Source organism: Equus asinus, chromosome 24, assembly GCF_041296235.1.
Source record: "Equus asinus isolate D_3611 breed Donkey chromosome 24, EquAss-T2T_v2, whole genome shotgun sequence".
Classification (NCBI taxonomy): domain Eukaryota; kingdom Metazoa; phylum Chordata; class Mammalia; order Perissodactyla; family Equidae; genus Equus; species Equus asinus.
In genome coordinates this window covers 52,569,326-52,590,027 of record NC_091813.1, presented here as the reverse complement: position 1 = coordinate 52,590,027, position 20,702 = coordinate 52,569,326, and the positions used below count along the sequence as shown (strand labels likewise).

Genomic DNA, 20,702 nt, shown 5'->3' with positions numbered 1-20,702 from the left:
CTGAACCTTCCATTCAAGTGATCTGGAGCAGGTCACCATGATTTCTTCAGGGAGGTTTTGCAGCTATATAGAGAACTCAATTGACATTTTTGTTTGAGGGGAGGGGGTGTGTGTGTGTATATATATACACACATGTGAGTTTTCCACTTCCAAAAGTGGAAGTGAGTTGTCACTTCCAAGAAGTGACAAAAATTTCTCTTGGTTTCTCTTTCTCAGCTGTATGATTTATTTTGTCTTGGCTAACTTGGAAGTATCTTAAGTACCTGTTTCTTGTTTCTTTTATGTATTTTTAGGGCTTTATACAATACCGAAATCTGGAGAGAGCTAAGGAAATATTCATTGGTCATACACATGTGAGAGGGATTCAAATATTTTTTCACCTGAGACTTGTTAACTAAAAGATTGTGTGAAAGTTATGATGATACAGTGGGTACAATTTTTAAAATATATTTTTGTTTTATCTAAATTTTTCCTCATCTTTTATTACTTTCAGTGTGCAGTGCTTAATAAAATCAGTTTATACACTAACTACCTATTTGATGGCTCCTACTTGGATGTCTTATAACTATTTGAAACTTTTCATGTCTAAAACACAGTTCTTAATTTGCCTTACGACTGTCCTGTTCTTCTCAAATGAAACAAAATTTTCTTCAGTGTTCATTACTATATATTCAGTTACTTATGCTAGAAAATTTACTAAGTCTAATGAAGCTTGTCTCCTAAATATATATAGAATCTGTCCAGCACTACCAGCCGGGTCCAAGTTATCATGTCTTGGCAAAGCTTTTGTAATAGCTGCTTCACTGGTGTCTCTGAATTTGTTCTTGCCCTGCTTATCTGCTCACCCTTGCCCTCTACTTCTTTGTTATTGTTGTAATTCTGTGTTTTATTTATTATATTTTTTAAATTAAAGAATAATTTCTATACGGTCAGATGTACAGATCTTGAGTATTCAGTTTTATGAGTATTGCTGGTAATATATACACATAGAACCACTGTCTAAAATGAGACACAAAACATTTCAGTCACCCAAGAAGTTCCCTTGTGCTTCTTTCTAGTCAGGCTCCTTCGCCTCCATGACATACTTTCTTATCGCTATAGTTTTGAGTCTTCTTAGACATCACATAAATGGAGTCATAGAGTATACATACTTTTGTGTCTGTTTCTTTCACTCAGTGTCTTTGAGATTTATTTATACTGTTGGCTGTATTGGTAATTTGTCCCTATCTATTGCTGAGCTGCATTCTATTATATAGATATACCACTGTGTATCTAGTCTCCTGTTCAGGGACATTTGGATTATTTTCAGTTTGGGGAAATTATGAATAAAGCTACTGTGAACATTATTGTACCAGACTTTTTGTATGCATGTGTTTTTATTTCTCTTGGGTAGATTTCTAAGAGTGGAGTTTCTGGGTCATGTACTTCGTTGGGTAGGTATTTAACTTGGAAGAAACTACTCAAGTTCTCCCAAGTATTTGTACTATTTAATCTTCCACTACCATGTATGAGAGTTCCAGTTGCTCCACAGCCTCTCAGATCCATTCTTGATAATGTGGAGGACTGAACGTTTTAAAATGAAGATCCAGTCATTTCACTGACTTGGTTAAAACCCGTTAATGCCATCTCATCTTTAAAATAAGAATCAAATTCTTCCTGTGACCTGAAAGACCCTGCCTCTTTATACAGCTTAAGCTGTAGCAGTCACCAGTACACTGTGTCTTGGGACCGTGTCTTACAGTTGCTTAAATAGGTCAGGCTTTGTTGCTGATATCAGGATCTTTACACAAAGTCTCCCCTTTGCCTGGTGAATACTTAGCTCTCTTCTCCCACTCCCTGGTCACCTATTTGTTTCGTCAAGCCTCAGCTTAGATGTCTTTCCCCTCCAATGTCTCCTGTTACGTCTAGAGCATTTTGTTCTTCTTTTTTCCAGTACTTAACACAATTTTGAATAATCGTTCTTTTTTTGAGGAAACTTGGCCCTGAGCTAACATCTGTAGCCAATCTTCCTCTTTTTGCTTGAGGAAGAGTCCCTGAGCTAACACCTGTGCCAGTCCTCCTCTATTTTGTATGTGGGATGCCGCCACAGCATGGCTTGATGAGTGGTGTGTAGGTCCACACCTGGGATCGAAACCTGCAAAACCTGGGCTGCCGAAGTGGAGTGCAAGAACTTAACCACTACACCACCGGGCCGGCTCCCCTGAATAATCATTATTTTTTAATATTTCTCTGTAAGCTCCATGAAGGCAGGGACATATCTTAATGTGTCACTGTAACATATGTAGCACCAGCCTTGGTGCCTGGCATATTGAATGAATGAATGCTTTCAAGTGATTTTTGCCAAGAGGGAAGAACAGGGAGTGAGGTAACCCCAACAAAGGACTGGGGAAAGAATGATGAGAGAGAGAGATCAAAGATAGAGTGGGTGTGTGATGGAGCAAGTTCATAAGAGGAATAGAGAAAGGTTGATAGGAGACACCAAGATGGAAGAGTTCGTCTTGGAAGAGAAGAGGAATAGCCTCTCTGTGGCGTGAGGCAGTTAGGAATGGAAATGTCTGTATCAGGGGCACTTGAGGAGGGGGCTGAATGTGGAGGGTAGAGTTTGTGGTGGATGACTTGAGTTCTTGAGGGGAGTGTAGAAGCTAGAAAACAGACTCACTGATGATGCATCAACTCACCCACACTCTGGGCCCACCTGAGGTTGGATTGTGTTGTTTCCTTCTGCATTTACTCCCTGTGGCCCTGATCAAGACTAATTCGATGACAGAAAAACATTTAATGTGATCATAATAATAAAAGTTACTCTTTGATGAACTTTTTCTTATGTGCGCCAGACAGCGTGTTATTGTGCATTAAATGCCTTTTCTCATTTAATCATAATCTTCACAAAAACCCTATGAGGTCTATACTTTACCCTGATTTTTAAAAATGGGATAACTGAAGCTTTGAGAAAATTTGAGTAATCTGTCCTGCATGTAGCTAGAAATTGTTGAAAAGCTAGGAGTAGAATTCAAGACAGTTTAACTCTACAGCTGATGCTTTGGGCTAATAATAATGATTTATAAAAAATTTTAGAGGAAAAAAATTTCCTCAATAATCTATTTTGTTCAAACAATGATATTTAAAATAAAAATAAATTTGTTTGTAAACCTCTTCTAAAACAGGTCCTCCTATTGCCTTCTAGGAATGATCTCAATATTGCATAATATCTCCTTGAAAGGAAAAATTTAACCTTTTATAAACAGAACAGGGAAAATTTATTAGTGATGCCTCATTCACGTGGAGCTCATGACTGGAGTTCAGACCTCAGTAACCTCTGTTAATCCGAGACCACACAGAACGTTGAAGTTAAAAAAAATGAAAAAAACAAAAACAAAATACGATGAGCTTTCATCAGTGAGCAGGGCTGAAAAAACCCAGGATCCAGTGATTATGTGCGATCAACTTGTGGTCAACAAATAGCAGAGATGGTATCCAATAGGAGAGTGTTGGCAGAGATTTGTGATAAGGGCAGCAAGCCTGAAATAATAGCAAAGACAACAGTTGACCAACCAAAGAAAAAGAAGAAAAGTAGGGCATCTTTGCTGGTAGAAGACTGCATGACTGCACTGTTCCAATGGCTGCTTTTTGAGAATATCATCGTGTCGCATTTAAGACACTTATACAGTTAAGTGTAAATTAGGGAGTGTTTAGTAAAAATAGGCTATATATGTTTACTTCTGTAACTTACAGGGTCATTTGCTAAGGCAAGAGTAGGCTTTGTTGATGGAGCATCTGTTGATGTGGAATCTATTTGCTAGAGAATTTGTGGGAATCTGATTATGAGTATTGTGGAAGAGTTGAAAGAACACTGGCTTTCAGTCACACAGTGTGTGTTTAAATCCCAACTCTCTCTGTGTTACTGGTAGTCGAGCCACTTAAGATCTCTGGGCCTCATATTAGAAAAGGGAATTTTATTATGTGGTCTTTCAGGCCACCACCAATGCCAACATTCTGTGAGTTCTGGTAAATCACACATTAAATTGTCACACCAGCAACTTGCCTTTAATCCTGAGAAAGCCCAATAAATAATAGGATTTGTCTGTTTTCCTGTGTTGCTCCTTTCCCAAGGTAATAAATGGATCCTAATGTTATTGATGAAATGAATAGATGAAATGAGATGTGATTTTTTTTTTCAAATTCAAGTCGTTTTAATAAAAGTTGTTATACATTGGACCTGAAAGAAAATAGATAAGGCATAAAAGAAACTAGATTGTGGGCGTTAGCTTTAATAAAATTTGAAAGAGTAATCCATTATACTACTAATTACTGGCACTTATTTCCCTGGTGAATATGGGAATAAGCTGTAAAAATATATTAGAACCCTGTAAGTTTCTAGAAGAAGGTTAAATATTTGGAGACTGGTAGTTTAACCTAAATATGAGTCTAGAGTTTACTTTTTTTTTAGATTGGCACCTGAGCTAACAACTGTTGCCAATCTTTTTTTTTTTTTCCTGCTTTTTTCTCCCCAAATCCCCCCAGTACATAGTTGTATATTTTAGTTGTGGGTCCTTCTAGTTGTGGCATGTGGGATGCCTCCTCACCGTGGCCCAACGAGTGGTACCACGTCTGTGCCCAGGATCCAAACCAGTGAAACCCTGGGCCCCTGAAGCGGAGCACATGAACCCAACCACTTGGCCACGGGGCCGGCCCCTAGAGTTTACTTTTTAGACAACTGCTTGTATACAGAGATTGTTTTTAATTGATTTTAAGTATGAAAGAGCTTCGAATGTAAGATATGAAATTTAAAGATAGTATATTTCCAGTGGAAAGGTGAAAAAAATTAGTACATAAAAATATGAGCTTCAGCCTATGCAAATTAGGATTTACTAGGATCATGTATGGTGTGTGTCCTATAGTAGGTGCTCAATTAACATATTTCATCAATACTAAGATCACATTAGTGCTAAGGGACACCTTTATTTTATGTAACTTTTAGAAAATATGCTTCAAGTCCACTTAGGACACAATGCCTTAACAGTAGTCTTTCCTGAGGTATAGATTGGTCTCACTAGTCCTTTTCAGGTCCTAAGTATTTGGTAATTTTGCTAAGTTCCACTGGCTTTGATTGAGTTACTTTAGTACATGATAAGTAATTCCTTTGCAAGTCTGGTAGTAACAAAACAGCTTTAATTGCTTGTAGGTTATCTTCCTTTCTTTATTGACATGAAACATTTGGATATAAATTTGAAAAAAATAAGAAATTAGAGTCATTCCTTCAGAGATGAATACTTGCTTCACTGATTTCAAAATTATACTCCACAGCTCTGTTTCTGTGTCTTTCTAGGTACCCAGTAACTTTTTTAATGCCTAATTATAATGGAACATTTTTAAAGGTATTTTAAGCATCATTTAAACTCAATACATAGTTTCAACATATTCATGACACTATTGAAATACCAAAGATATGAATGGGCTTAACCAACTTTGCACATGTGCAGGCAATAAAAACTACATCATTACTGCTACCTGGCTGACTGCAATTTATAGAATGCTATCACTTGTAAAAGCAAACAAAGTTCAAAAACTCTTGATTTCAGTAATGTAAAAATTTGAAAAAAATATGAATCTTGGAATTGATGAAATCGGGTAAATCTTACGTGAGTTGGTGGTGGTCTTAACTATAACCTGGAACTGTTATTGCCTAAGAATTACCTAAGATTAGGATGCTCAAGATTAGAGTGTTGGTTTCGATTATTAATGACAAAACCACTGAAGAGTCATAATCTTTTTCTTTAGCTTAAAACCAGAGATAGATACATCAGTAGCCTGAAAAAAAAATGCCAGAAGGAATCTGAACAAAACAAAGAAAAGCAGAGAAGAATTGAGACCTTGGAAAAGTATCTGGCTGATCTTCCAACTCTAGATGATGTACAGAGTCAGAGTCTACAGGTAACATTAAATAAAATGCTCATTTTTAAATGACGTGAAAACATTTATTTTTAAGTTGACATTTTAGAAGTTTTGTAATTTTTATAATGTAAAATTTTAGTTATATATTTGGCTAATTATAAGTTAAATCCATTAAAATTGCTGTTTTTAAGATTAATTAGAAACTTTGTTCATCTAAGCATGAATAGGTCTTTCTTATTGTTAATTAATATGTGGTTACCTTCCTATTGGACTTGTACCTTAACTCTCTCATTTAGTGTTCTACTCCAAAAGGCAGTTTCTAAGCCGGTCTGACACCCGCCCCATACACACACATGCATGCACCACAGTTCTGACTTTTCCCCATATTTTCTGGGATCCACCAAGAGTAAACAAGACCGTTTTTGACTATCTTTCCAGATATCTGATTTGTTTTCTTTATTCTCTTAATCTCTCCATAAATTCTTTCTTATACTTTAATCCGTGACTTCCATTTACTCCTCTGACTTCTCTTCTGACCATTTTCCTTTCTTAACGATACCTTGTCCAAAGTCTTTCTACTGACTCTGTCCTCTTGAAACCTTACTTATAAATCTGTTAAACCCACTCTTAAGTCTTTTTTCAAAGTGTTTCTAATCATGGAATTTTTCAGCCTCAGCACTATTGACATTTGAGGGTGGATAATTTTTTGTTGTGAGATTCTTTCCTGCGGATAGAAAGATGCTTAACGGCATTCTCTGGCTTCTGTCTACTGGATGCCAAGAGCATTGCTCTGTCACTTTCCCCCCAAACCAAAAATGTCTATAGACATTTCCAAATGTCCCCTGGGCAGGGGCAGATTGCTGCCTGTTGAGAATCATCAGTCTAATCTGTACAGTGTCATTATTCTGCAGACTCTAGAACTGTAATGCATTCTCTGTTTATATTAATTTATACATTGTAAAACTAAGAAAGGGTAATGTCAGGAACAAACTAAAGAAGGAACGCAGGAGTTTGCATGAGCAGGAACAGAAAGGATTATAGATTAAAAACATGCTTTCATAACACCTTACACTCATTAGGATGGCTAATGTCAAAAAAAACAAAGGAACGAGCATTGGTGACAATGTGGAGAAATTAGAATCCTTGTGCATTGTTGGTGGGAATGTAAAATGGTGAAGCCACTATGGAAAACCATATGATGGTTCCTCAAAAAATTAAAAATATAATTACTCTATGATCTGTCCGTTCCACTTCTGGGTATATACCCGAAATAATTGAAAGCAGGGTCTCAAACAGACGTTTTGTACATGGCACATGGTCGTAACGGCATTATTTGCAGTAATCAAAAGGAGAAGGCAACCCAGGTGCATCAGTGGATGAATGGATAAACAAAATGTGGCATATACATACAATTCAGCCTTAAAAAGGAAGGAAATTCTGACACATGCTACAATACAGCATGGATGAATCTAAGCTCATTTTGTTAAATGAAATAAGCCATTCACAAAAGAGTAAATACTGTATAAGGTACCTAGAGTAATCAATTTATGGAGACAGAAAGTCAAAGAGTGGTTGCCAGGGGCTGAGGGGAGAGACAGTTGGGAATTGCTAATGGGTATAGGGATTGTTTTGCAAGATAAACGAATGCTGGTGATTAGTTGTACAACAGTGTGAATGTTCTTAACACTACTGAACTGTATACTTAAAAATGATTGAGAGTAAATTTTATGTTATGTGTACTTTACCACAATTAAAAATAAAATTTAAAAAATACCCCCAGATCGAGATCATTCACCTTTCTTTCTCTGTCTTCTGGAAATTTCTGACCCCATTCTCCTCTTCTCCGTAATCCCGTTCTCCCAAATTTCCTTTACACAAAGGAGGAGATAAAGTGTTAAGTACTCTAGATGAAATGAAGATAGTGTGATTTTAAGCATGAATCTGTTAATCCTTGAGAACACAGTAACAGTTTCTAGTAGAAACACATTTAATATTCCACATGTTATGAACTTTGAAAAATTTCTCCTTAGCTGCAGATTCTAGAGGAAAAAAATAAGAATTTGCAAGAGGCTTTGATAGATACAGAAAAAAAGCTTGAAGAGACCAAAAAGCAATATCAAGAGAAAGAGGCACAGTTAATATGCCAGAAGAAGAAAGAGAAGGAGTTGGTAACTACAGTTCAGAGGTAAGAAAACCTTCAGTAATTCTGTTATTTTTAAGTTATTTATGTTTTTATAAGGCATTTTACTTAAAATATGTTAATTTATAATTATTACTCTATTCTTCTCAAAGATGTACTGTTAAGAACCAAAAGTACTATGTCACTGAAACAGATTGTCTCAGTTGTGATTTAACATTGACATCTTGCCAGAGGTTTTAGATGATAATAGTAAAAAAAAAAAAAATGCGAACACCAATTGAAAACTAAAAGCATTAACACAAACTCTTTGTCTGATAACTTTGTCAAAAAGTAAGTAAAAATTCTAAATAACAAAAAGAGAGGCCACCAAATACTCAGATGGCACTCCTTAATGAGGTGTGTCTAAGTGAAGTTACTGGCGCCCATGTGACCCCACCGCAGAGAAACACAGGGCTGTTTTGCCGTGTACCCTCCAAGTTTCCGCACGTATCTTGCCTCATAGACTCTTTTCTTTTAAATTAGTTTAGAAAAAACAGTTAGAATTACAGTGAATGTCATTTGTTAGTATATTTAGCTAATGTATTTAAGCTGGGAAATTAATATTGGATTCTTGAAAAACCTAGAGAACTATGTTATATATGCATCTACATGTACTCGGTTTTATAAAACTTAAACTTTAATAGATTATCAACCATAAATAGATAAAACTAGAATAAGACAACAAAGCAGCAAAAAAAGCTAAATTTAAGAAATACACTCTTAATGCTTATATATATCAATTATATGTGTCAGTGTATTCTCAGCTTTTTAATCAAAATCTATCTGATAATTCCATGTTAATATTGCTGTAGTACCACTTTGAGTCTTAAATATGCCTAGTCTACTTTTTTTCTTGGATTTCAGCGCGGAAAAACTCTGATTTCTGGGACAATTCGTTCTTCAGTGTTTCTGATCTCAGCTCCAAAAACTTCATATACTTTTGACTTTGCCTTTATTTTTCTCCTGTTTTCTTGCTCTTTAATTTCCCTTTTTATGTCTCCATATCTTATATCCTATTCTCTAGTCTCAAAACAGCTTCCTGACCTCCATATTCAACCATATAGCTTTTTCTATCATCTTAGTGGTAAAATGAAAAGAGGTAATGTATCTGTTCTGTTTTATAGGGCATTATGATCATAAACTCAAGCTGTGTTGTTTTATAAATAGAATTAGGAACACCTGAAAATAATTCGAACGTTTGTTTTGGTCCCCTGTGTGCTTTTATATATTTAATATGATTTTATACTTTCACTTTTATTTAGATTTTCTCTTTTATTAGGTTTTTGGAGAACATTGAGCTTAGTATTCTTTTTTCTTCTTGTTTTAAGTAATTTTTTTTGGCTTATAATGGTTTATAACATTGTGTAATTTGGGGTGTGCATTATTGTTTATCAGTTTCTGAATACACTTCATCGTGCTCACTCCCGGTAGTCTAATCTTTATCTATCACCATACGTATGTGCACCTTTGTCCCTTTCGCCCAACCTCCAATCCCCTTTCCCTCTGCTAACCACTAATCTGTTCTCTTTATCCATGTATTTGTTACCTTCCGTATATGAGTGAAATCATGCAATATTTGTCTTTCTCTGTCTGGCTTATTTCACTTAACATCATACCCTCAAGGTCCATCCATGTTGTTGCAAGTGTGATAACTTTGTCTTTTTTATGGCTGAGTAGTATTACATTGTATATATATACCACATCTTTTTTATCCATTCATCTGTAGAAGGGCACTTGGGTTGCTTCCACATCTTGGCTATTGTGATTAATGCTGCAGTGAACATAGAGGTGCATAAATCTCTTTGGATCATTGCATAAATTATAGAAAAGTTCTTTTGATTAATAATACCTGGTAGTGGGATAACTGGATCATATGGTAGTTCTATTTTTAATTTTTTGAGAAATCTCCCTGTTTTCCATAGTGGCTGCACAAATTTGCGTTCCCACCAGCAGCGTATGAGCATTCTCTTTTCTCCACATCCCCTCCAACATTTGTTGTTGTTTGTCTGGGTGATTATAGCCATTCTGAGTGGTGTAAGGTGATATCTCATTGTAGTTTCGATTTGCATTTCCCTAATAATTAGTGATGTTGAGCATCGTTTATGTGTCTGTTGGCCATCTGTATATCTTCCTTGGAAAAATGTCTGTTCATGTCCTCTGCCCATTTTTTGATTGGGTTGTTGGTTTTTTGTTGTTGTTGAGTTGTATGAGTTCTCTATATATTTTGGAAATCAATCCCTTGTCTGATAAGTGATTTGCGAATATTTTCTCCAGTTGGTGAATTGTCTGTTTTGTTCATGGTTTTCTTTGCTTTGAAACTTTTTAGTCTGATGTAGTCCCATTTGTTAAGTTTTTCTTTTGTTTCCCTTGCCCGAGTAGATATGGTATTCAAAAAGATATTGCTAAAACCAGTGTCAAAGACTGTACTGCCTATATTTTCTTCTAGGAGTTTTGTGGTTTCAAGTCTTATATTCAATTGTTTAATCCATTTTGAGTTAATTTTTGTGTATGGTGCAAGATAATGGTCTACTTTCATTCTTTTGCATGTGGCTGTCCAGTTTTCCCAACACTATTTATTGAAGAGACTTTCTTTTCTCCGTTGTACGTTCTTGGCTCCTTGGTCAAAGATTAACTGTCCATAGATGCGTGGTTTTATTTCTGAGCTTTCAGTTCTGATCCATTAATCTGTTTGTCTCTTTTGGGGCCAGTACCACATTGTTTTGATTACTATAGCTTTGTAGTATGTTTTGAAGTCAGGAATTGTGATGCCTCCAGCTTTGTTCTTTTTTCTGAGTGTTGCTTTGGCTATTCAGGGTCTTTTGTTGTTCCATATAAATTTTTGGGTTCTTTGCTCTATTTCCGTGAAGAATGTCATGGGAATTCTGATTAGGATTGCATTGAATCTATGGATTGCTTTGAGTTGTATGGACATTTTAACTATGTTTATTCTTCCGATCCATGAACATGGAATATCTTTCCATTTCTTTATGTCGTCTTCAATTTCTTTCAATGATATCATATAGTTTTCAGTGTACAGGTCTCTCACCTCATTGGTTAAATTTATTCCTCAATATTTTATTCTTTTTGTTGCGGTTATAAATGGATTGTCTTCTTGAAAAGAGTAGTTTTCCATTAGAAATGAAGATGTAAATAAAATATGTAGGTGGATCCCTATTAATGTCATCCTTGGCACCTTTGCTATTTAAGAGATTTATTACTTTTCTAAGTGAGCATGCTTCGAATGAAGCATCTCAATTCTCATAAATTGAGAATGTATACATGAAATAAGACCTTATTTGGTGTTTTTCCATGACGGTATATTTTTCCTTCCTCATAGTTGGCTCATTTTCTTTGTTTTTTTTTTTAATATGAAAGACTTTAATAATTTTAATGTAATTTATTTCTCTTGGAATGTTATTGAATACAGAAGGAGTAGTGTCTTTGACACTGATTTTGGAAAGAACTTATTCTGAGATAGAAATAATGTATTTTCCCCTTTTAGACTGAAAAAATAAATACTTTCATGACAAGTAGCCATATATTTCGAAGCAGTGGACTACATTCATAATACATAAAAACTTCTCTGGTGCCATTGTTTATTAACAATCTGAAGCCCTCATTGTACTTTAGGACTGTCAATTCTTTGTCCATAATCTACATATGGCATTTCTTCTTTTTTTTGGAAGAGAAAGAAAGCACAGGATACTCCTAATACTTGGAAGAAGAAAAATAATTATTTATATAATGTTATAAACCGATGTTACTGTAATAAAAAAAATATTTTCACTAATAAAGAAAAATAATTTTAAAATAATGAAAATGTCAAAACTCAGATTATAAGAAGTCTATTTCTTTTAGTACTCTGCAACTCTTGAGTATAATTACAAGCTGAAGTTGAATTCTTCCTAGTGTCTTGCCGTTAGGTTTTGGTTTTGGTCATGATTGTTAATAGTATAAGTTTCTTTAACCCAAACATGACTCTTCTTCCTTTCTCAAGGCTAAGACCGTCTTTCTCCTTTATCCTTTTATTCTTAATGTATCGGAGTGGCTTTCTTTCGTGATTTCCTCTTCTAAAATACTGCTCTCTGCCGGGGCTAGCCTAAGAAACTGTTAGGTTAAGTAATAAATATGTTAGATTGCTGCTCTTATTAATGAAGGAGCAATGTAATTCTGCTGGTTTAGGCAACAACGGTTTTTACAAACTTTTGCTGAGCTCAGAATGAAGGACAAAGACCTCCATCTGTGTTCTTAGGTTCCCTACCGCAATCATTCTAATCAGGGAACTGTGCTTTTGGGGTGAGGGAAAGAACAGGGCTTGGCTTGCCGAGCTCAGATGAGGGTCATGAGAGACTTCACTAGGGCCTAAGGATGTCACATACTAAGCAACTCTTGACTCTAGTCTCATACTTGCCATTTCTGAAAAGACAATCAGCCTCCATTTTATTTCTTACTCGTATGAAATGTAAGTACTCAGACTTATTCATATACTGTCTGTAGGTCTTGATTATTGCTTGATTAAAAAATACTATAGACCCTAAAAAGGAACTTCATTTATGTTGAAGTCGTCTACCAAAATTAGCACACAGAACTTATTTTCTTCATATAATTGTCTTCCTAAAACAAACAGTTTGCAGCAAAAAGTAGAAAGATGCCTTGAAGATGGAATCCGCCTTCCCATGTTAGATGCAAAACAGCTTCAGAATGAGAATGATAACTTGCGAGAGCAAAATGAGAATGCTAGTAAGGTCAGTCCATATCTTTGTTTATAAACATGAAGTCTATACTATGTGGATATGTGTATATAGATATATAATTTATAGTTCTTTTATTCAATTTATATTTTTGCTGGTATTTAATAGCTTATGGAATTTTTAGTTTGAATGTTTTTATTTGGAAGTAGCCATTTAAGTAAATTTAAATAATTTAAATTTAAATAAAAGCCAAACTCAGGAAATTATATTACTTGTTAGCAAAAACAAAAGGATATTTTTTTCCTTCCTAACTTATTCAAAGGCTGTCTCACAGTTATTTTTATAAATTGCATAAATTATAGAAAAGTTTTATCGAGAACTGGTGAAGTACTTTTGCAGTTTTATATATGTGTGATCCAAATCATAGGCTATTTAAAGGATACTTGGTATGGATACATTTGTGAAAAATAAAATCACACCCTGATTTTTTTAATAATAAATTAATAATTTCCTGTGCTTTGCTTTTTATTCTTGAAATATTGGTACTTTTAAAAAAACAATTTGATTCAAACCGGTCTATTTCCTTTGTTTTAGATCATAGACAGCCAACAAGATGAGATTGACAGAATGATTTTAGAAATTCAGGTAAGGAATGTTTTGTGCTGATTTTAATTTAGCTGTATGCTGATTTATATGCTTAATGGTTACATAACCTAAAAAATAGTAAAGCGTATATATATTTTTTTGTATGAAAAGATTAATAGCACTTGAAATGAAGTTGCAAATTTTTTAATATTAATCTTTCAGTTTTTTAGAACGAAAATGCTATTTGGTAAATCAACTCTTAAAAAAGTTGTGAAAGTTGTTCTCTATTCGTCACCGTTCCTCTTTTTAATGGGCTGTAGTCTATCTCTACTACTGAGATCACATTTGGTTAAGGCCATCAGTGATCTACTAATTAAAGACAATGCACTGTTCCTAGTCCATTGTGACTGGGCATGGAGCCCTCTCCCTCCTAATAATTCCAAATATCTGGGCCCAGACAAAATACTCATTAATTCTGTTGTCTTATCCTTTGAAGCAGTCTTTTTGGGGGCAGGAGGTGGGTTCTTAGCCGTTCTGGCCATCTAGGTCCATAGGTTTAGTATATAATTTGCTCACAGAGACAGACAGCAAGTGTTGATAACTGGCCAACTTGGCTATACATATCAAGATATTATTTTAATAGAAAATTATAGATGAAAACAAATATACCTCAGATAATGAGAAAATTTTTTGCTTAACATTACTTGTTTAAATAAACTTGTTATTTTTTTGTCCCTCACAGTTGAAGAAGCTAAGTGTTTTGTTTATTTGTTGTTTGGTGGTTTGTGATGAGTATAGAAGGTGTATACTCTGTAAAAACCTGAAAATATTGCCTGTTCTGAAAAAATGAATGTGAATTATTTCTCTAGCATTGGAAACCACAGAGAGAATCCTAAAGAGAAGACTTTGGGTTGAAAAAGTATTCGCATTCCTTTGTACTACAGTTGATGGGCATGTTATCAAGTTGATACACATAATATAGCAGTTCCCTTCAATCACTAGTTCTTTAAAGCTGCCTAGTTTCTCCCAACTGCTTGCATAAAGAATGGCCAACCTTACTCCTGTGTAGAGTATGATGGCCTTCCCATATGCTATAGCTCTGTTTTTTTAAGTTCTTCAAGTTCTTTTGCATAGACAAAATAACACAAAATATAATTAATGATGGCAGAGAGCTTCCCAACCTTTTTAAAACATGAGTTATGAGTTTAAGCTATCAGTATAATAGTTATTGTAAGATTTCACTGCCATTATAGTTTGAGTGTTTTGTTCCTCCATAGTTCCGGGAAGTAGTTCCATTTTAGAGTGTTTAGTAGACAAAGAAAACTCAGTATTATTAGAATTTCATGTTTCACTGCTTCTTCTATGTCCCTGCAAACTGTTGAGAAGACCAAATTTGTTAAAAGTTCATTAGGCTGGTTTGAAATATTGCATTGCCTTGGGTACAAGCAGGTTATTCTTACAGTTTAAATTTTATGACAAAAGAGAAAAATAAAATCTTTTGCTGTGTTCATTTTATGTCCAATTTACAGGAGATAAAGATAAGGCAGCATTACAGAGAGAAAATGCTATATTTAAAGTACCGCTGTAGCTTACCACCTTGCAGTAGAAGTCGTGTACTAACTGGTTTAGGTCAGTGGCAAGTTTATTGCTTCACAACGATGGAAGTTGAGGAGAAATCAGTCTTCTACTCATTATATTGTATTTGTTGAATATAGAAAAAGTAGTAATTCATATAAAACTGTATGCTGATTTTCATATTGAGTTCAGTGCTATAGAAATACAGATTTATCTACTGTTTTGTTCAGTTGTCAAGATGATATTGTTAACTGGCGTGAATACCTTGTGTATTCATTAATCATTTAGAAATATTGCCTTTCTTTATATCCATGAAACCAGTATAGCTGAACTGGCTGCTTCTCCTACAGGTTTTTCTTCTGTCGATATACAATATAGAAAGATGTTTCGCAGTACAGTGTTCCCCATCATTTCTATAAACATGGCTGCAGTCAGAATGTGCATGAGTTCTTCATTGGGCATTACCCTCCTTCCTACCTATTCCTCAAAAGCGCATTTCACTTACGTAAGCGTGTTTCCAGTGAGCTGTTATCACTGTAATCTTTTGGTGGAAGAGATACAGATTAAAAAGTTTGTTATGTTTACTTGTTTTCTCTAACATTAAAATGTTTCCTCAGGGAAAGAGCTTATGGATTTAAGTGGTCTTTCTGAATTGACAGCTGTCTATGAATTATCATAGTCTCGCAAAAGACAGAATGATGCTTTAAAGGTCATTAAGACTGTTCACTCTTAAAGGCATGTTTGGAACCACCAATCTCAAAACTGTGACAGTCTGTCCTATTTAGAACACTTCAAGAATAAACGTTCCCACAGCGTCAGAAGGTCTTATTCCAGTTTTGAGCAAATCTCTCTTTAAGCCTTCATCCAGCAGGTTTTCTCAGTGGAAATGGTGGGAAAATGGGTCATAGCCAGTAAAATGTTTCATAGGTAGAATATAACTTTTCTTTAACCTTAATAAATATTGATTGATATAATGTTCCCCATTATTATTGTGATGTTTATCTCCTGTTTTTGTGTTATCCTAGTTTTGTGATGTGTCCTCACGTGAAGTTCTTTCTTCCTAAAGTTTTTAAATTTTTACGGAGTTTTACCTATGTGAAGTTGCTTTATAATGCATGAAAAACTAAAAATATTCTTATCAGGAATTAATACTAATTTTTGAAAAACCTACAGCCAAAAAAGTCTCCTATCAAATGAAAAGTAGCTTTTTAAAAAGTACGCTTTCTGTGCAGAGTTTGTACTTAGAATGAGAACAGTCTTTAAGGTACCTATAGGCCTGTTGTATGCACATTATAGTTGTTGCTTATTTAAAATGTTAGAAAAAATATGTAAAAGGTGGATTTAACTTTTGAAAAATCAGTTCTTTGAGATTTGAGGTGGGGGCGTTGCAGGAAAGGAGTCAGCTTACTTGAATCATGAAAGAATGTTCTTGAGCCTATATGTGCTATTGAGTGGTCACCAAACCTATATGAATATTCAGATTATTTGGAATGGGCTTTTTAAAATACAGGTTTCTGGGGCCCATTGTGAACCTAATGAATCAGTATCTCTGAGGTGAAGCTTGAAATATGTATTATTAACAAGTTCCCCAGGCAATTATTACTGAGAGCCTGGCAATGGTCCTAGTCCTAGAGTCATGAGGAAATGTAACAATCCTCAGCATGCTCATTGGACCAGAAATGGAATCCACTGGGAAGACTGAGGTTTAAGTGAAAAAAAGAAAAATGTGTAGTTCCAAGATACCTGGGTGTTCTTCCACATTTGAACTGTTTTGGTAGCTCTTGCATATAAGCCTGAGAGCAGATCAGGAGCTGGAAGAAAAGGAACCCAGGCAGGTTGTTTTTTCTTTATGTCATGCTGATTTTTTAATAACAGCTTTATTGAGATATAACTCACATGGCCTACAATTTACCCATTTTAAGTGTACAATTCGGTAATTTTTAGTATGCTCACAGGTATATGAAACCAAGATCACAGTCAATTTTAGAACATTTTTATTGCCTCAAAAAGAAACCCCTTGCCCTTGAGCTATCACTCCCTTAAACCCCATCCCCTCCCCTGCCAGGAAGCAATAACTAATCTACTTCCTGTCTTTATAGATTTGCCTTTTCTAGACATTTCATATGAACGTAACATGTGGTCTTTTGTTTTTCTTTTCATGCCCACACCAATGTTAAGCTCCATTAATTGCCAGCTGATCACTCTGTTTTCAGCAATGCTGTGTGGCATAAATTGCTTCACAGGCTGACCCATTCTGGCTCCTTCAAAGGAGATTTGTTCTCTTCCCAAGAGTGCTCTTCCCCGTTGTCACCTTCACTGTTTCTCTCTGGGAATGTAGCTACCTGTTCTTTAGCCTATGCCTTCAATGAATGTAACGGTATCCTCCCAGCTGCCTCTCACCACAACCTCCACTCTTTTTGAAGTGCCCTTAGGCTTGAACTTTTGCAACACTGTTGCAAATTAATTCAGTTCCTTTAGGGAGACATTTGGAGCGCTCTGTTCTGTGGCTGGCTTCTCCCCAGGCAGAATCTCTGAGCCAGGTCAGTGCGGACCAGAGCAATGTCAAGCTTCTCTCTAAGTGAGTGTCTAGGATGTGAGCAGAAGCTCTAGATCTTGGCTTGCCTCTCGCAGTGTGGAACCCCTGCCCCAGAAGCCAGGGCACGGGCAGTCAGGGCCCCAGTATTTCAGTGGTGCTGCACCCAAGGTAAAGCTTCATCTTAGGAGGGAGCGTGAGCAGAAGAAGGGAGCCCCCACCTTTTGGGTGTATTTACCTGGAACTTAGCTTCAGCTACAGGTAGCTGAGGGCAGAGTGAGAAATGCTGATGTCCTGCCCTTCCTAGGAAGATAGCTCTCCGAGTGGGAGCTGAGGGGAGAGGGGTCCTGTGTTACGGGCTGTGGCAGTCTGGAGTAGAATTCCCATCTCGCTGAGCTGTGAGTGTGTAGGGATGGAGTGGATTTTCTTTCAAATACCACAGATTTTTGCTGTTCTTACTAAGTTTTAGTACATTTTCTTGAATATATGTTTCTTCATTTGCTATATGCCCTCAGGACCATTTCCAGAAACTGTAAATGTGTTCTTTTATAATTTGCACTGGGGCGCGAGCCTGAGGAGCTCCTCATGCTGTCATGCTGGGAGTGGAACTCTCAAGCAGATTGTTTTTAAAGTTATATCAGGGAGCAGGATGATAGTTAGCTTAAGGAATTTGAGTTGTACACTGTCTTTGATTCTTAGAAACCTAAAAAATGGCAATTTTTATGGTTTTTGCAATTCCTTATTTATTTCTCTTAGTTTTTATAAATATTTTGAAAATTCTCCCTTTTATCAGTATGGAGGAGTGAGGAACAGGGATTTAATATTTGTTCACACTTAGGCCAAAGTGAGAAATGGGGCCTCTATTGCCACATGCAGAGGTATCAGTGATGTGATGATGCTGATGCTAATGTTACATGTTAGGGGAAGTGTGCTTTCTGGTCTATATTTATCTCTAAACCTTAATAGTAATCTTAAAAGGTAAGAAAGAGTGTCTTCCTTTTGTACATGAAGTTGCTGAGATTTAAAAAGGTGTGCCCAGGGTCTCTGCTGAGATTCTAGTTCATGTCTGACTGACCTCAGGGTTTGTGCTCTTGCCATTACTCCTAGCTGCCTCAAAGTGAAAATCCCAAAAGAAAGACCAAATGCACAAGAAAAGTGTTGGTCTCATCTCTGTCTTGTATAAGCCTTAGGAGAGGGATTTGTTTTAAGGGTCTTTTCCTGGAATGAAAGATACTTAAACTGGAGCACAGTGGAAAGCTAGCTTTCTGTGGGAAGCACCTGTGTTCAGTTGCCTAGAAGTAGAATTTGGAAATTTTGCTTTTAAGGTGAAATTTTTTAGTAGATTACACTCTACAATATGGTGGTGTTGTTAGCTCCTTGAGATCAAAGAAAATGCCCGGTTTTGTTTTCTGCTACATTTATTCCGAGAGCTTTATAATGGATGCTCTAGAGTCTGAACAATCCTTATCTAATTCAGGTCTTAGCACAGTGCCATGTGCATAAAAGACAGTCCCAAACTATTTTTGAATGAGTGAACATAACCTTTTTCTTAAATAAAAACTAAATGAGGTATTGAGTGGTTAGTTTTTCATTTATTTGTTAGTTTAGCTCATTCAGTAACTGTTAACTGAGTTTCTGCCACAGGCCAGGCACTTTTCTAGGGGATAGCTGGTGAACAAAACAAAAAACCTTTGCCCACAAGAAAATTCATCCACGTTGCTGAATTTGGAATGGGCCAATTTTTTTTTCAGCTTTATTGAGGTATAACTGACAACATTGTAAGATATTTAAAGTTTATATCATGGTGATTTGATAAAAGAAATGGGCTCTTTTTGATATTTAGTGTAAGAAGAAAGGAATTAGTGTTTGTTGCATAAATATTTTGCACCAGGTAGAGGTCATTTAGGCTTTTGGATTGTAAGCAACAGAACCAATGCAATTTAGCCTAAGCAAAAAAGCCGTAGCATCTACTGTATTTTAAGAATGCAGAGATATCTATGGAAGCCATAGAAGGGAATGAAGCTCGGCTTCAGGAAGGAAAAGGCATTGTTCCTTCTCTCATTGCAGTGGGTTTCATTATTTTCTCTCTCTCCAGACTGACTTCCTTTCCTTTCTCAGCCAATATGGCAGAATATGGCTGCCCCACAGCTCCTAAATTCTATAGTGCATTTCCAGCCACCTGCAGAGACTAACGCATAGACTCTAGGTCTTAGTTCCTCAGGTTTGGTCAAGTGTTCAGTCAGCCTGTACCAGTGAGCTATGACCTGAGAGTACAGATGTCCAGTACAAGTATGACTACTTATGATTCATGGAATTTGTGAATAGGCAGACACCCAAAAATGTGGTCTACATACACACTGTGTAATTTTCCTAATACCTTACAAGGTAGGAAATTCTTTCTAATGAATTTGGAGCCTAGAAAGATTAAATAACTTACCCATGATTGCACAGCACGTAAGCTGTGGACCCAGAACTTAATTATCTCTGACTCTAAAATCTTCTGCTGTTACCATTAACTCTCTTTCTTTTTTTAAAACTTATTTATTTTTATTTAGATATAATTGACATATAACACTAGTTTCAGGTGTACAACATAATGATTTGATATTTTTATATATTGTAAAATGAACACCGTAATAAGTATAGTTTACATCCAACACCACATGGCTTATAAATTCTTTTTTAATTGTGATGAGAACTTTTAAGATCTGCTGTCTTAGTAACTTGCAAATATACAATGCAGTATTATTAACTGTAGTCACCATGCTGTACATTACATCTCCAGGACTTAACTTGATAACTGGAAGTTTATACCTCTTCACCTCCTTCACCCATTTTGTTCCCCAACCCCCACCCGCTTGCCTCTGGCAACCACCAATCTGTTCTGTGTTATCTATGAGTTCAGTTTTCTGTTTGTTTAGATTTCACATATAGGTGAGATCATATGGTATTGTCTTTCTCTGTCTGACTTATCTCACTTAGCAGAATACCCTCAAGCTCTATCCATGTTGTCGCAAATGGCTAGAGCTCTTTCTTTTTTTGTGGCTGAGTAATACTCTACTGTATAAATCACATTTTCTTTATCCTTTCATCCATCTCTGGACACTTACGTTGTTTCCATGTCTTGGCTATTGTGAATAATGCTACAATGAACGTGGGGGTGCAGATATCTTTTTGAGTTAGTGTTTTGGTTTTCTTTGGATAAATAACCAGAAATGGAATTGCTGGATCATATGGTGGTGCTATT

At 35.8% G+C, this 20,702-nt stretch overlaps 1 protein-coding gene across 4 annotated transcripts in view; it reads left to right on the top strand.

Annotated features, from left to right (window-relative positions):
• CEP85L (centrosomal protein 85 like) overlaps positions 1–20,702 on the top strand; it is a 212,838-nt gene that overhangs the window by 179,245 nt on the left and 12,891 nt on the right. For all 4 annotated transcript variants that reach the window (XM_070496098.1, XM_014866119.3, XM_014866121.3 and 1 more), the window contains 4 exons: positions 5,779–5,931; positions 7,923–8,077; positions 12,699–12,816; positions 13,357–13,407. In XM_070496098.1, the coding sequence (XP_070352199.1) occupies positions 5,779–5,931; positions 7,923–8,077; positions 12,699–12,816; positions 13,357–13,407 (477 nt within the window). The remainder of the gene's footprint in view (positions 1–5,778; positions 5,932–7,922; positions 8,078–12,698; positions 12,817–13,356; positions 13,408–20,702) is intronic.